The sequence below is a fragment of the Ahaetulla prasina genome, chromosome 3 (genome assembly GCF_028640845.1).
Source record: "Ahaetulla prasina isolate Xishuangbanna chromosome 3, ASM2864084v1, whole genome shotgun sequence".
In the NCBI taxonomy this organism is placed as follows: domain Eukaryota; kingdom Metazoa; phylum Chordata; class Lepidosauria; order Squamata; family Colubridae; genus Ahaetulla; species Ahaetulla prasina.
This window is the reverse complement of record NC_080541.1, coordinates 177,035,240-177,051,826: the sequence shown is the minus strand read 5'-3', so window position 1 is coordinate 177,051,826 and position 16,587 is coordinate 177,035,240. Positions and strand designations below refer to the sequence as shown.

The following is a 16,587-nucleotide window of genomic DNA, read 5'->3' as shown; positions in this document are numbered from 1 at the left end:
TGGATCAGTAATCAGGTAAGTGCCTTAGAATCTTTACTCTTACTTGTATAAAACATGTTTTTTAAGCTTCTGCTGATGAGGAATTCAGGTGAGATCGCCAGAAAAGCCTTTAAAAAAATTTTTTTTTAAAGTTTAAAGGCTCTGCCAATCTCAGCTGAAGGGTGGGATCCTCAAAGGCTTTTTTTTACTTTTAAAGGCTGTTTTTGCTGAAGAAAAACCTGCTTTTAAAAGTTAAAAAAAAACCCTCTGCTGATGGTGCGCTTCAGCAGAGGCAGGGGGGCGGGGCCAGGGATTTTTGCTACCAGTCCTCCGAACCAGCAGCCGCCATTGCTACTGGATCATGCGAGCCAGTCCAAACCAGGAGTATTTCACCCCGGTCCTAGCCTAGGAAAACTCCATCAATGATACAAGGTTATTGAATAGGTAATCATCAAGTTATGACTATTAATTCAATGACAGTTCAAAGTTATGAAGGAACTGATGACCAGTCTGCAAAACTCGTGACAATCACAGCATCCTTACTTAGCACGTGGCTTGCAGTTAAAGGTTGCAGCAGCCATGGTCATGTGATTGTGATTTCTGAGGTTCCTCGATTTCAAATAAGCAAAGTCAATGGGGAAGCCAGCAGGAAGTCAGAAGTTGTCCCCACTGTCATTGTTTTGCTTGCCTGCCCTACGTACACCTGCCTATGGCATTCCCTCCATCTTCAGCACTTGCACACCCATTCACACACCATAGCACCTGCCCAGTGCCCACAGCATTCTTATATCTCCGGCACACCTACCTGTCTTCTGCATTGCCTACCTGCAGTACCCCCTTGCCTTCTTGACTAGGATTCCCATGCTGTCCTGAGTTTTTTGCTGTATGACCTATGCAACCCTGGGATCAGAACAGCAACCAAGACTGCAGGATTGTGGTTGCTAAGGATCATGTGACATCACATTTTATGATTGCATTGCTTATGTATGGAAATTCCAATCCCAAGTGTTGTAATACAATACTGCTATTAGTACTAGGGGAGACAGGTATAGACATCTTGATATTAATTAACCTGTTTTTAAACACATTTTAGGTTATTTATTAAAAGTTAACATGCTTCTTGGTTTAAATGTTGAGTGTCTGTGCCATTATGCCACCTCCGAGATATAAAGAAAATAAAAGAAAAGAACAAGCTAATTAATAAATGTCTTTCTGCCACCTTTAAGTGTCTCCCATAGTTGAAAGGATTTCTCTGAATTTTGGAGAATTAAGAAAAGGACACACACAACATGTGTGACAAGGAGCACAGTTTATTTACTTCCTCTCCATTCATAGTATTTATGACTTACAGCAAATTAATTCAAAACAGATTATAAAGTGGCAACTCTATAGAGATAAAAAGTCTTGAGATAAAAGAGTACCCAAATCTGTTAAGAATACAAAAGTATATAAAATAGTAATGATATACTGTAAAAGTTCACTTTAAAATCTAGGAAAATAGGTTGTTTTAATTCACATGTACACACAACTGGGCTCCATCCTGGGCAATCTTCTTTATTCTACACATTATATCATTTAGAGGAGGATTAATCACCATATATTGATTAAAATGCAAGACAGTGCAAAAGGAAGAAGGGAGGGAGAAGGAAAAATACAAATAAGGAAATTCAAGCAGAAGCTATAATTGCTTAAAATAGTCCTCTTGAAACCGTTGAGGGGAGGCAGGAGGGAGTACCAAATGTTCAGTGGGAAATGTTTGGGTGTAGATATACATACACTGTGCAGCAATTATTTTTACAATAAAGATGGAATTGTAACTAGAAGACTATCGGTAAAAATACCACAATTCCTGTGCTTAACTTTGCCATAATCATAGGAAAAAAATGTTTTACCCTGATGCCTCAAAGAGTTCATTTCTCATTGTTGAATGAGACCAGAAACCCATTTAGTATGGTATTTTTGATAGCACTCAATCTGATGCTGGTTCTCTAAATAAAGTTATCCCACCTGAAACGATAACACTAAATACATTTCATACAAGTGTGAGCTAAAGAGGAGTGGCTACACTTTAATAAAACGGAGCTGTCATATAGGATAATCCTAATAGATTTAAGCAAATGTGCTCAGGGATAAGTGGCTAAGAGTAAATAATGCTTTACCTATATATAGAGCTGGCTAGGCTGAAGGGGGAGGGCTAGATGCAGGAGCATAGCATAGATTCATTTGCCATCCAGCGGAAAGCACTAATCCTTGTCCAGCAGAGCCCCAGAGCAAAGTTATTAAATAAAAACCCCCTGCACACACTCTCCAATTTGGATTGGCAATTGATCAAGCTACACTGGTTTTGATCCTGTGACAAGACAGCATCTCATTTGGAAAAAGTAAGTAGAGGTAAGAGAGAGCAACCTAGAGCAAATGTAGCCAGTCAGAAATGCAATGGAGGGGGAGGGGCTTACATGAGACAGCAAATAGGGAAGGGGAGGCAGGAGATAGGAGACATCAATTCATGCTCCAAAGCTGTCTGAAATCAGGGAACCTGGAAAAATAAAGGGGCACAATCCCTATCCAAGGCCTCCCAGGAAAAAGCTATTTGAAGTCCAAGAAAAGTTCTGCTGTGCCAGCTCAGCTTTTTAACTACAGTAGAAAAATAAAACAGATGTTTTGAAGTAACAACTTGTCCAGAAGCTGATTGATAGAATATTTCAGCCACTGTGTGGGACTTGATCTATGAGCTATCTGGTGTAGGGAGGAAAGTTATGAATAATCTGGGGAATTCCACTGGTGATGTCTAGCAAACAGTAACCTTTGCCACTGCAGTTCTGAGCCAGGAATTCTAGCCAAGAAGGCTAGAATAGGCATTGTAGGCATTAAGTCTCACGTTCTGTTCCTGCTCTTTCCGGAAATGGACAGAGAAGGATCTGATCAAATTAATGGAAAGTTATTGCTACTCGATTTTAAATATTAAAGTAGAGCATGATGGATATTTCTGATATGGTCAGTTTCTGGCCTTCAGAAGGCTGCAGGAGACCATTAGTGATGTAGTGAATTCCCAGCAGGTGTACAGCTGAACTGTATGGACTTTGGGGAAAGAGAAGGTATTTGTGGATGTGGTTCAAAGTCAGAATGGAGTAGGTAGCCTCTAGGACACAATTTGCTACCATACCTACCTGTAAATTCCCCCAAGACTGAAAAACATTCTAAGATTGTGCTATCAAATTCCAGCAGCACAGACTTGGAATGGTAGTAGGGAGATGTGAAGTGTGTGATTTTCCATGATACAGACATAATACATCCTGGATATATCTTTTTATCAGATCACTGGTACACGTCACTGGTAAAAGACAAGTTTTCTAAGTCATTCTAAAATTAAAGTGAAATAATTACTTTATATTCATCTTACTCTAGAAAAAAGTCAGCTAAATGAGGGTACTTTGAATGGATAGAAATAGATGCAAATGGACCAGGATGATCTCCACCTAGTCTCAGTTATTTGTAAGAATTTCCTAAACACAGAATTCCCTAAACAATATGCATTTACAAGAGGGATAAGGAGGAATAAATGACCAAATGTGTGTCAAGATGTTAAAATATACCATGTCCAACACAAGGATGCAAATACAAAAAGGCCAGGATTGCACTGTGGCATGGTAACGCACATAATTTTTCTTCAGTTTGTATCAGATGTCTATATCTTCTACATCTGAGAACCTGAAAATAAAAACTGCAGAGGTTCTGCCAATGAAATGTAGAGGATGGAAGAGTAGCATCATTAACATAACACACAACACCTTGTTAGAGATGAAGTAGTGCAAGGAATTAGTCCATTTCACCAGCTGTTAAGTTACCAGAATTTTCAGAGGAGCAACAAATGCTGTGAACTCTTGAGCAACAGTCTGGGAGTCAACACTGGCAGCCAGAGTTTCGGTCAAGAAATGTCAATTATATCAGCAATGAACAAAACCTCCATTTCAAGACCAAAAAGTGCAAGGCAGAACTGTGGGAAGGGTGGCAGGAAAAAAGTGGAATTAATCTACTGTGAGTTAAGAATGGTCTGCATTTTCAGGCTGACAAAAGCCAATAAATTATAAAGAATGCAATAAAAATTCCAATTTATTTGTGCTGTCAATGTTTCTCAAACTTGGCAACTTTTAAGATTTGTGGGCTTCAGTTACCAGAATTCTCCAGGTGGCATGCCGACTGGAGAATTCTAGGGGTTGAAACCCAGACATCTGAAAGTTGCCAGATTTGAAAAACACAGTCCTAGATCAGGTGTGTCAAACTCGATTTCATTGAGGGCCGCATCAGGGTTGTGTTTGACCTCGGGGTAGGGGGTGGGGGGGCATGGCCAGGGTGGACATGGTCAGCTCGACATCACTCCTGTCAAGGGTGCCAGTGGTGGCCCGAGCACTCTGCCAACGAAAACAGGCTCCTGAGCTCCATTTTTGGCTGCCAGCCTCCTGCAACCCCCTGCCAGTGAAAAAAAGAGCTCAGGAGGGCCGCCTGCGTTTTCACTGGCAGAGAGTTGCAGGAGGCTATGGCAGCTGAAAACAAAGCTTGGGAGCCCATTTTCGCTGGCAGAAGCACCGCAGACCAGTCCTTCGCTGTTTCCAGAGCAGCCTCACAGGACAGATCTAAATAGACCGGGAGCCGCATCCAGCCCCCGGTCCTTGAATTTGATACCTCTGTGCTAGATCATATTGTATGTCCAAGAGTCTTCAACCAAGCTCAGATCTGTGAGTTTTATTCAAGACTACCAAGCTAGTGTCTGAGAACTGCTGCTGAGAATTTGTCAGTGAACTTGTCATACTCTGATGATGATGTTATCTGTTCGGTTGAGTCAGAATCTTGGTGATTCTGTGGGCCAGGTCTCTCCACTTCTTCCAATCTTGACTACTCTTTGAGTTTTTCTATGTTCTGGCTGGTGTCAACTTTAATGGTGTTCAGCTGTGTTCTTTGATGGCCTAGTTTCCTTTTACCACTAATTCTTCCACATATAATTGCTTTCCCCAGTGAATTTCCTCATGTGACATGGCCAAAGTAAGTCAGCCAAAATCACAGCTTTGTGATTTTTACCTTTGTGTGACATGTCTGGTGTTATGTGCTCCAGTACTTGCTTGTTAGTCACCTTTGCTGTCCAAGGAATACGCAAGAGCCTTCTCCATCACCATAACTCAAACAGATTTTCATCCTGTCTTGCTTTTTTTTAAGGTGCAAATTTCATAACCATAGGAAGTGATGGGAAACACAATGAATTAACCTACATTTGATTGCCAGGCTGATGTCTTGCTTTTCCATATTTGACTCATGTTCATCATTGCTGTGTTACTTTATATTTCCCCTAAAAGTAGCAATTGCAATAGAAACGACCACTGTTCCTATTCATTTATCTGGGTTTTTTTTCTTCCTCTTTTTGTGAAGATCTTCCTAATCACTCTCTCCTCTTTGGATAAAAAGACTGTCAAGACTGGTGCCTTTAGGGTTGTCCAAGGCAATGAATAGACAAAAATAATTTTTGCTACTGTGATCACCCAGCAAGTGGGTAACCTCTGTTTACTTGCACATGTGTTCTTCATCTGGTGCAGCAGGACTCAGTGAGGTGAGTATTACGACCAGAAGGCCCATGAGAAAACAAAAGTCCTTCCTTCCAATCTTTGCCGTTGCTATTCCCTGTCATTTAAGGCAGAGCCATTCCTTAATGTATTTGAGCCCAATTTGTTCTGGGTTTTAGTCCTGCCAAATGGCCCCGTCAGCATTCTTATCTCCTGGGAGCTTCTAGGGGGCTCCCCTCGTTTTCAGTGTAAAAGTGCTCGACTTTACAAGATGCCCAAGCACTCGGCGCACAGGTGGCCTCAATCGGCGACGTCTGCTTCTAAATTCCCTTGGCCCTAGGAGAAGGGGATGGCGGGGGGCTCCTTCTCCATTCTTTCCGTGGATCTCTCTCTCTTCGTCGGGACTAACCCGCTCCGCCCCGCTCTGGGGATCAGGTGACAGCTGAGCCTGGAATTTGACACCAGACTCAGCTAGGCGCTGAGATGGAGCCGGTCCTTTTCTCCCTCCCAGAGGCCGCTTGGGCTGGAGTTCTGCCGGTCACGAGTCCGAGTCCCGCAGGCTGCGCTGCCCCTTGGCGGATTTCCTTGCTGCGCGGGTTGAGCGCGGACCGGGTTGGATGGGAGTCCGTGGATCGGGGCCGCCTTGCCGCTTCTGTCCGGGACCTCAGCCTCTTTAACCCGAACTTTCCCCACAGGAGGGCGCTGAGCGCGCCGGGCACCTCCTGGCCATGCTAGCGACGTGAAGGTCGGCTACTTAGTGGAACGATCCCGGGAAAACCGGGCCATGGCCCCAGGGGCCGGCTGAACGCAGGAGCTGCCGTGGAGCTGCCGTCGCCGGGAGGTAAGGGAACGAGCGGGCCGGCGGTGAGTCCCTAGCGGGGAAACGTGTTGGGTGTGCGTGCCTGCGCGCCTGCCCCTATTCCGGGCTCCGTCCCAAATCGGGGAGAAGCGAAATCTCTGTCCGCCTGAAAGAGTTCAGGGTCCTCCTCCGTAGCTGTTCTGGCGAGGACACATCCCGCGCTCGCTAACCTGGCCCACGGCGACTGTATCTCTCCGGTACAGGGAGCGAATTCGATGCCCTGGAAGGGCCGGTACCCAGAAGGAGGCGCTTCACGGCCCGGATTCTCGGAGCATGGTCCCCGGAGAGCCGCGCGCAGCAGAAGGCGCCCGATCTGTCGAGACGGAGCGCACGGTGAGTGGGGCGGGCTTGGAAAAGTGCGTGAGCGCCTTCCAAACCGGCGAAAGGGAGGGGGGTTGTTGGGGGAGGAGAGATCGGGGCAACTGAGGGTGGCGGGCGAATGTATTTGTGTAAGCAGATCTACTTTGGAAGCTCTTCGGGTGTAGGGAGGAGCAACGTTGTTGCCTCCCACAGATGTGTGCTTAAAAGCGCATTTATTCTCCAGAGAGTGGCTCAGAACCCCTGCTCACTCTCCCGGTTGCCTCGGTCCCAAGCTTCTTACTCCGATCCGGTCTGCCTCGTGGCTTCCAAAAGTCCTAGTTGTCCAGGCAGGGAAGCAGGGAATCAACGGTGGGGAGTGGGGAGGTCTGATGGGTGGCTGGAAAGAGGTGCAGTCTGTGTGAAAAAGGTTCACGATATTGTCCTTGATCCCAACTCATGGGTGGCCTTTTCCTTTCCTGATGCCCAGGAAGCTGCTCAACAGTCTTATTTCTGGGACTTCTGTTGAGGCTTTCAGCCCAGATCAATCAAGCTGGACTATATCTAATTGTCCTTTGTGCTCTACCAAGATCCAAAAGAGTGTCTGTAAGTGCCACACATTTTATTGATGCTGGTGTTCTTTAAGAACTAAGCATGCAATTCATAAATATTTACTTCTTCTTAAACATTTACCTCTGAGTAAATGTGCCAGTGGTTGCACTGTATATTCTGCCCCTTTGCCCAATTCCCACCATCACTGGAGAGAATACTGATTTTAGAGGCACCTCTCTGCTGATTATTTGCAGTTGAGGGGAATGTGGGAATTGCAACATAAGGTTGCGATTTTTGATGCAGTTCCTACCTGTCTAATTTGCTCACTTTGGCTGCTACTGTGGGGGGATTTATAAAAGGTTGGGCTGCTCCATCTACACTTTGTCTCTAGATTGGTGTCTCTAATTTTATGATATTGTCTTGTGTTTCTAGCCACTAGAGATATCACGTACAGTATATTATATATCACTGATGCTTTCTAAAAGTGAGCAGGTTGTGCTGAATGGTAGATACATTTGCAATCTACCAGATTAAAAAATTCTTTGTTGCCAACATCCCTTTGTTTTGGAAAGTAAACATCAAATGAGCTTCCTTCAACAATTTGGCAACAGGCCGCCTTAATGTGAACACTTGTTCTAGTATTTCTAGGCATCCAACAGGATAATATTTTTCTTTTGCTCTAGTACATCAAAATCCAAGTGGAACTTGAGGCAACTTATTGGTAAACTGCTTTGAAGTCACTCAGAAATAGCCATTCAGACTGTCGGCAGTTGACAAGTATGTTCTTCTTTATTATCCATTGTCTGACCTGTTTGCTGAATTGCTTGTGGAAAAAAAAGAGGTTTTGGCCGCTTACACTGTTTGATTTTTACAAAACCTACTCTATAAACATTTTTCATTTATAAATACAGTGAAATAACCAGTTAATGACACAAATTACAGCGATGGAACAAGAGCGATTTGACATTGACTTTGCATGTGTTAGCATGCCAAGTGTCAACTTTTAGGAATGAACCTAAGGGGTTATTTAGGTCTTTCCAGTCAGGTTTGCAGCAAACTCTTCAATGAATAGGCCCAGCTATTTCTGCATGTTGCTTTTCTCTCATATATCCCTGGTTCCAACTTTTTTTGTCAATTCAGTTTCAGATCTTGCCATAATGCATATAAGTGAAATTAAGGCGTAGCAGCTTTGCCATAACACTAGAAGAAGGCATAGATTTCTCACTCAAAGGTCTTGGGAAAGGAAAAGTGTCATTATCCAAAACATCTGAACTTATTGCTGGAAGCTGATGACTTCTGTATCGATTTACGAGATGTGGAAGCCAATGTCAGCAATGTATTCATTTTTGTATACATTGCTGGGATTGAAAACAACAAAACTTTCTTTTATCATTTCTGAATGGCAGATAAAAGAAACCTGATTGTGGCCCTATATGAAAGGTGAAAGAGGAAAAATTAAATGGACCATATTTACTGGGTGTTTCTGAAAATATTTTACTTTCCTTGCACAGTTCCTGGCAGACTCCAAGAAAGACCAAAACAATTTAGAAGGGGTAGGAGTGCTTGTTCTTCAGAAAGTGGCTTTATCTGTCTTCTTCTTGTGCCATATCTGTCATCAGACGTTAGCGATCATGTTGGAGATCCTATTTTTATCAACAGTTTCAAAAGTGCTATTGAGTTTTGTCCAAACCAGTCCCTTAGATTTTAAAGCCATGATATTCTTCTTCTGCCTGGATCTCGTTTGCTTCAATCTTTCCTTGAAGGATTAAGTGAAGTATGCCATATTTTTGGGGGTGTCGCATCATATGTCCAAAATATTCTAACTGTCCTTTTTTATGGTTTTATTTCTCTTGGCTTTCCCAGGCAGCTTATCACCACCTCATTTCTGATTTTGTCAACCCAACTTATATATAACAACAGCCTGTTAAGTCACATTTCAAATGCTTCTAGTCTCTTCAAGTGACTTTCTGTCAGAGACCAATTCTCCACTCCTTAGGGCAGCAGAGAAAAGATGTAACATCTGACAAGCCTGATTTTCAATCTTAGGCTTGTGTTGTGACTGCAGAAGACCTTTTTCATTTTGAAGAATGCTGTTTGAGCTTTCTCTATCCTTGTTTTTACTTTAATGGCCATGTTCCAGCTTTATCTGTAGCTCTCTTCAAAAACTTATAAAGACATTCCAAACCGTTAATGTGTGTCTGCAATAAAAGAGAATATATGCAGTTCAAGGTTGAACTGTTGGGTTCTTGATGCTCTCTGAAGGAATTTGGACTCCTCTGTATTCTTTTCTGAAAAGTCAGGTCCAGGAACTCTGTCAGTCCTTGGGAAATAGTGAGAAGGAACTTTTCCTGTATGGCCAAAGAAAGCGGTAGGGGGAAAAAACTGGTTCTGTGTTGCCACCTTGTGGGAGAAAAATACAAACCTACAAACTCAAGATAGGATCCCAAATATCTGATCCGATACTCCCAAAAGTCTGAACAAGAATACCATTGGTGAGGGATCTTGGGAGTGATTGTTCAGGAGGCTTCCCAGCCCTGCACTGTAGGAAAAGAAATCTTGTCCAGCTAGAGGCACATCTCTGCTTGCCCAAGGTGTCTAAAATTAAACCAGGATGTGACACAAAGGTTGAGCATTTTTTGTTAGTTCCAGCTATTACTAAAGACTCTTTGGAAAACTGAAAGGAGAGATGGAGAGTTCACAAAGAGTTGCTCTTTGTAATTGCGCGTCAGAAGATGGTGTGAGGGCAGGAGGATTCCACCTTAGGTTCCTAGTGCTTCATTCAACATGGCAGTGCCAATAGCATGATTCATTTTTAATAGGCAGCTGGAAAGGGTCTGATAGAAACAGTGTAAACATATAAAAATATCCATGAGTATTGAGTGGATAAAAATAGCTGACAGTAAAAACTAAAAGATTAGATTACAATACAGTTATACACAAAAATGTGTTGAGTGGTGATGAATCAGATTTATTTCTTTGATTGGCATATTTTTGTATGTAATTATATTTATCCCATTTCTGTATGTCCATTGTGGGATAAAAAGATAGATCTAAAACAATTAAATTGCTTAAAGACATTCCAATGAGTTCAAGGTCTGCACCAGGCTTGGCTTTTCAAAAGTAAGGTGATCCAAGGGCTATTTTGATGGAGTATCAGGAGTTTTAATGAATGCAATGGATTATTTAAATATTTGCAGGTCTTAGGGTTCCCATTTTGCCCATAAAAAATCCCCAAAATGAAAAAGTTCACCTACTTTGGGCATTCTGAGGGCAATAAAAGGAACCACTGGTGATGTTGCTCCAAGAAATCTGTTCTTTGCACCCTTAGTTTATACTCCAAAATTCTTTCAGATGAAAGGTAGATAGAACTGTTTTTAAGGAAAGTGGGCTGCTGAGATCATCCACACCACAATAGTTCCCCATCTGGAAAATTTTAATGTAAGACTTTTCTATGAGCATATTCTGTTCCAAGTCTAGGTGAAGCACTTTTAAATATATAAATATTAATAGGTGTTCTGTCATGAGTGTAAACCTGACAGATGCTTCAGAGGTTACTGTTCTCCAATACAGGGAGGTTCTATGATTATTTCACGAAATATTTATGGATGCAGTTGGGAATAACATGATACAATGAACAATAATGTTTGTATTCTGTTGCAAAATTTGTTTAATTTGGTATTGCTATTCTTAGCTAACATTAGAGGATTTGCTTTTTAAAAATTTACTGGCACTTATAGATACATTAGGATGGAATCATGGAAATATCCATATAACATTCTATTAATGAAGCAGACCTATCGCAAGTAGATTTAATTTTAAAAAGTGCAATATATACCTTTGCCAGCCCAGTCATAAACAAAAAGGTATCTAATTAGGAGGTTCTTCAGCACCTTTATTTAATTGGATTGAGACATTTATTGAAAGAATTTTGTAGCCCAGGAAGGACTTCTCATAGAGGTACAAGAGGCAGGGGCCATAACTGGACCAGAAGCTTGCAAGAGTGAAAACTAATCTTCACATTCAGAGAAATGGAACTGGGTTCCTGATCTGTGTCTTTGTATTTTAGGTAGGATGGAGTGGAGAGTTGACGGGTCAAAGCACAGATTAGACAGACCTCCCTCTTCCTGCAGGAGTTTGCCTATCCAACAATCACAATTCAGGGTGAGTTAGTCAATGCCAAGGAATGTTCTTGACATCAGGGCATTAGTTCCAGAAACAGTGGAAAGTTACAGAGGCTTTGCTTTGTTTATGAAAGACGTCAATTCAATTTATGAAAGATGGAAGAGTTTCTCCCTTCTTTCACTTCACTTTCATTTTCAGTATATTGGGCCAGCTGTTTTGGTTTCTTTGGTCCATTTCTGGCAGACAAAGCTCCGAATTTCAGACTTGAGATGGCCGTTTTTAATATGAATATCATTTCTATTTAGTCCAAAATATACAGCCTGTCACATACTGATTTGTGTGGTGAATTTGCATGATTTCTCACTAGATATACTTGAAGTGAAAAAGATTCCTTTTCATTCTGATATTTACCTATGATCATTTGACACATATTTTACACCATGAAAGGACTGTATTTACTGCATTTCAATTCTATACTTCCATAATCATAAGATTCTCAACAATATAACAAACATAAAGCATCCACGGTAAGAAATAAAATATTCATGGTGCAACAGGTTAAAATTCAAAGACAACCAACAAAACAGGCTATAAATAGAAAAACACACAAAAAGCACATTCAAAAGTTGGTATCATCTTAACTAAGTAAAAAAAAAAAGCTCCAGAAGAGCTTTGTCTTAACTTAATTCTGTAACACCATCAATATTAGAGCAAGTCAAACTTGAAAGGAAAGTTTGTTCCATAGCATGGGGGCTATGATGGATAACTAAGGCCGTCGCCCAACTTCATATAAGTAGGAGATCACAAGCAATTTCTCTTGGGATGTAAATGTCATGATTTTATTTTAGCTGGAGAAGGTGGTTCTAAAGGTATCTTAGTTCCAAGCCATGTATAGTTTATTGGTCAAAACCAGGATTTCAGATTGTAGCTGAAAACCTTTTGGGAGACAATGCAAGGCTTGCATCCTATATACTATATCCTCCTGGCAACTAGTGCCAGATAAGAAGCAAGGTGCAGCATTTTGTACCAAGTGCATTTGCAAAGTGGTCTTTAAAGGTAACCCTACTGCCCTTGCAGTAGTCCAGCTGGGTACTGATCACAGTATGAATTATTGTTGCCAGATCTTCCCAGTTCACATAGGGCCGTTACTGGTGCACCAGTGGAGCAGGGCAAATGCCGTCCTGACCACAGCCGCCATGTGATGTCATGTGGGAGGATCATCATATGTAACATAGCCCTGCATTTAGCAAACCTTGCTTTATTATCTTCCACTTTATTTGCATCCTAATTAGCATATTTACTGTTATATATCCTTCTGTCTTATCTTAGGAGCAGGGTTTGTGGGGTACCTTAACTATACTATCACTGTTTGCTGGGACAATCATGGCAAGTCCAGAGACATTGGGATCAGCTTCGGGAAGCCTGGTCTCTGCCAGCTCTGTCTCTATGGAAAAAAACAGCATGGAAACACCATCTCTGGCTGCATGGAACCACCGGAAAGGTAGGGACCTGGCATTTTTCCAGGGAAAGTGGCTTGGGGAGGAGGGTGCTTCATTTGAATTCTTGATCCAAGTCAATTGGATTTTTGAGACTTCCTCTCTCTCAGATGGTCATATGGGTTGAAGAATGTATTTTCTTCCAAATTTATGCCCTTTTTCGTCTTAGGAACACCTATCCCAGTGATAAAATGTAAAATTTGTTACTACTGGTTCTGTGGGCGTGAGTTGGTGGGGGGGTAATGTGACTGGGTGGGTGTGGCCAACTTTTTTTTTTTACTTTTACAAGCGTTTTTTCTACAATCTCTTCGGCGGAAGAGGTTGTAAAAATGCTTTTAAAAGCTTCTGACGATCAGCCAACTCAGCTGGGATCGTCAGAGCCTTTTAAAAGCATTTTTTACAATCTCTTTGGCCGAAGAGGTTGTAGAAAAAATGCTTTTAAAAGCTTCTGACGATCAGGCAACTCAGCTGGGATCGTCAGAGCCTTTTAAAAGCATTTTTTACAACCTCTTTGGCTGAAGAGGTTGTAGAAAAAATGCTTTTAAAAGGCTCTGACGATCCCAGCTGAGCTGCGCGATCATCAGAGGCTTTTTTTTAACTTTTAAAAGCATTTTTTCGTCCGAAGAAAAAATGCTTTTAAAAGTAAAAAACAAAAACCTCTGATGATCACGCGGCTCAGCTGGGCATGGGGGGTGGGGCAGGGATTTTTGCTACCAGTTCTCCGAACCACCCATTGCGAGCTACCCGTCCGAACCAGGAGCATTTCACCCCTGCTTCATCCTGTATTAGTCTTTTCTTCTTGGGAGGAAGAATTAAGACCCCTCTCCCTTTTTCTTCCAGGGAAAAACATCACCATGCGAGACCTGAGCACATCAGAATTTCTCAGGGCTGAGCGTTCCCCATCACGCTCCAGCCATGCCAGGAAAAAAAACAGAAAGACTGCAAATGGTCCTTGTAGCTTACATAGACGCTCAATCCTCGTGCGGAATATGGGGCTTGGCTATGAAACTGATGAGGTTGTTTCGTTCAATTATTGCAGTGGGACATGTACCCGCACTAACTATGACGTAATCCTGAGTTACCTCACACAGGAAGGTACTATTGGGCCTAAACGTAAGGATTTTGTTTCTCAACCTTGCTGCCGACCTACCCAGTATGAGAACTTCTCTTTCCTGGATAAGCACCTTGTCTGGCATACTGTGTTTGACGGTTCAGCAGTCGCATGTGGTTGTATGGGCTAAATATGCTATCTGTTCAGAGCTCCCGGGTTTTCTGAATTGACATATCCTTGTTTATGCTACAGAGAGATCATAAAAGATAGATATAAGAGATAATAGACAGCCAATTTGGTCTAGTGGTTAAAGCACCAGGCTAGAAAGTGGGAAATGGTGAGTTCACGTCCCACCTTAACCACGAAAGCCAGCTGGGTGACTTAGGGCCAATCACTCTCTCTTAGCCCAACTCACAGGGTTGTTGTTGTGGAGAAAATAGTAGGAAAGTGTGCTGGATATGTTCACTGCCTATTTGTAAAAATGATAAAGGCGGGATACAAATAAATAAAATAAAAATAAGCCTGCCCTGCCGGTAAGTGGCTGCAGGAGGAGAAATAAACTTCACACTAGAGCTTTCCAGTCCAGATGCGAGGAATGAATGGACAATTAACAGGAGTGAAGTATAGTATTGTTGGCCTAAATCTTGGCTTCTTTAGAGAGTATTCGCCTCTCATCAGTGATGTTAGTTATATGGTCATGTGAAAACAAAACCACACCCTCTGAGTTCTATTGTTTTATGTATCAGGACATAATAAAAATCATCTGGTCTTTAGCAGTTCTTTAAAATAAGTAAATACAACTTCAGATGAACAACATATGACATATTACACCATGTCATTTTTTTTTTTACAAAAAGCCAAAATGGAGAAGCCTTGTGTGGAAAACTAAGTACACCTTATGATTCAACAGCTTAGCAGCAATAACTTGATTATTAATAATTTTCTGTATGACTTTATCAGCCTCTCATATTGTTATGAAGAAGTTTGGCCTGCTCTTCTTTATAAGATTGTTTCAGTTCATTGAGCATTTGTTTACACACAGCTCTCTTGAGGTCCTGACACAGCATTCAATTGGGTTGATGTCTGGACTTTGATTGGGCCATTGCAACACATGGATTCTTTTCTTTTTAGTCATTCTATTGTAGATTTGCTGGTGTGCTTGGAATCGTTGTCCAGTTACGTGGCCCAATGTCGGTCAAGTTTTAACTGTTGGATAGATGGTCTCTCATTTGACTCTAGAATAATCTGGTGTACAGATGAGTTCATAGTTGATTCAATAATTGCAAGGTGCCCAGGTGTTGTGGCTGCAAAACAAGCCCAAATCATCACCCCATGCTTGATAGTTAGTATCAGAGGTTTGTGCTGATATACTGTTTGATGTTCACCAAATGTGGCACTGTGCATTATGGCCAAACATCTCCATATTGGTCTCATCTATCCAAAGGACCGTGTTCCAGAAGTTTTGTGATTTGTTCAGATGCAACTTTGCAAACCTAAACCATGCTGCCATGTTCTTTTTAGAGACAAAAGTCTTTATCCTGGCAACCCTACCAGATAAACCATATTTGTTCAGTCTTTTTCTAATTGTACTGTCATGAAATGTAACTTTTAACATGCTAACTGAGGCCTGTAAATTCTGAGGTGTAACTGTTAGATTTTTGGTATTGCAAAATGTGGGTATAGCACAGTCTGACCTTGGGGTGAATTTGCTTGGACATCCACTTCTGAAAAGATTGGCAATTGTCTTGAATATTTTCCACTTGTGAATGATGGACTTTAAATTGTTTAAAAATGGCCTTATAACTCTTCCCAGGTTGATGGAGAGCAACAGTTGCTTCTCTAAGATCATTGCTGATGTCTTTCCTTTTTGGCATTCTGTTAACACAAACCTCAATACTGGAGACCAGCAAACTCCTAAAACTTTGGCTTTTATAGAAGTAGTCACACTTGCTGATGGTCAGTTGATCAAGGGCACTTAATTAGCAGCACCTGGCTGCTATTTAGCCTCTTCATACCTCTTGAAGCAGTAAGAATGTACTCAGGGGTGGGCTTCAAAAATTTTAGTAAGTGGTTTTTTGGCCAGTTGCTGGGTGGATGTGGTCATGATGAGTACAGCCAAGTCGGCCTCCTGCACCATTGCAGGGGCGGTGTTTTTGCCCTCCCTGGACTCCAGAAGCTTTCTTCAAGCCTCCAGGAGGGCTCTGGAGGCCCTCTGGAGGCCCTCTGGAGGCCAGAAACACCTTCCTGAACTTCCAGTAGGCCCGTTTTTTGCCTTCTCCGAGCCTCCACGCGCACCCTGCACATACCTGCATCCGAAACAGGCCACATAGGGACTCCTGGGAGGGGTGGGGTGGGGTGGGGTGGGCGGACCAAGGCCAGCCAGGAGTGGGATTTGGGGGTTCTCCGAACTGCACAGAATCTTAGCTAGAGGTTCTCCCGAACCCCTATAAGCCCCCAGCAGCCCATCCCTGAGTGTACTTAGTTTTTCACACATGGCTTCTCCATTTTGTAAAATAAATAATGACATGGTATAATACTGTACGTCATGTATTGCTGTTCAGCTAAGATTTCATTTACCTACTTTCTAAGGGCCAGATGATTTTTACTATGTCCTGATATGTAATAACCATATAGGGTGTACTTTCTTTTTTGCATGACTCCAGAATGGACATTTCTCCTTTA

The 16,587-nt window shown here is 42.1% G+C and overlaps 1 protein-coding gene across 6 annotated transcripts; it reads left to right on the top strand.

Annotated features, from left to right (window-relative positions):
• The first annotated feature begins 1,280 nt into the window (after nt 1-1,280).
• On the top strand, nt 1,281-16,232 carry ARTN (artemin). Of its 6 annotated transcripts, XM_058177632.1 has the most exons (6): nt 1,281-6,369; nt 6,591-6,720; nt 7,920-8,013; nt 11,303-11,397; nt 12,688-12,859; nt 13,695-16,232. In XM_058177632.1, exons 4-6 carry the CDS (start codon nt 11,308-11,310, stop codon nt 14,093-14,095), a joined length of 663 nt encoding a protein of 220 aa, XP_058033615.1. In that variant the 5' UTR covers nt 1,281-6,369; nt 6,591-6,720; nt 7,920-8,013; nt 11,303-11,307; the 3' UTR covers nt 14,096-16,232. The 6 variants fall into 6 exon arrangements, with proteins under 6 accessions (XP_058033615.1, XP_058033616.1, XP_058033611.1 ...); XM_058177633.1 differs by having other exon boundaries at nt 6,591-7,290; nt 7,920-11,397; XM_058177628.1 differs by having other exon boundaries at nt 1,281-6,720.
• The last annotated feature ends 355 nt before the right edge of the window (nt 16,233-16,587 follow it).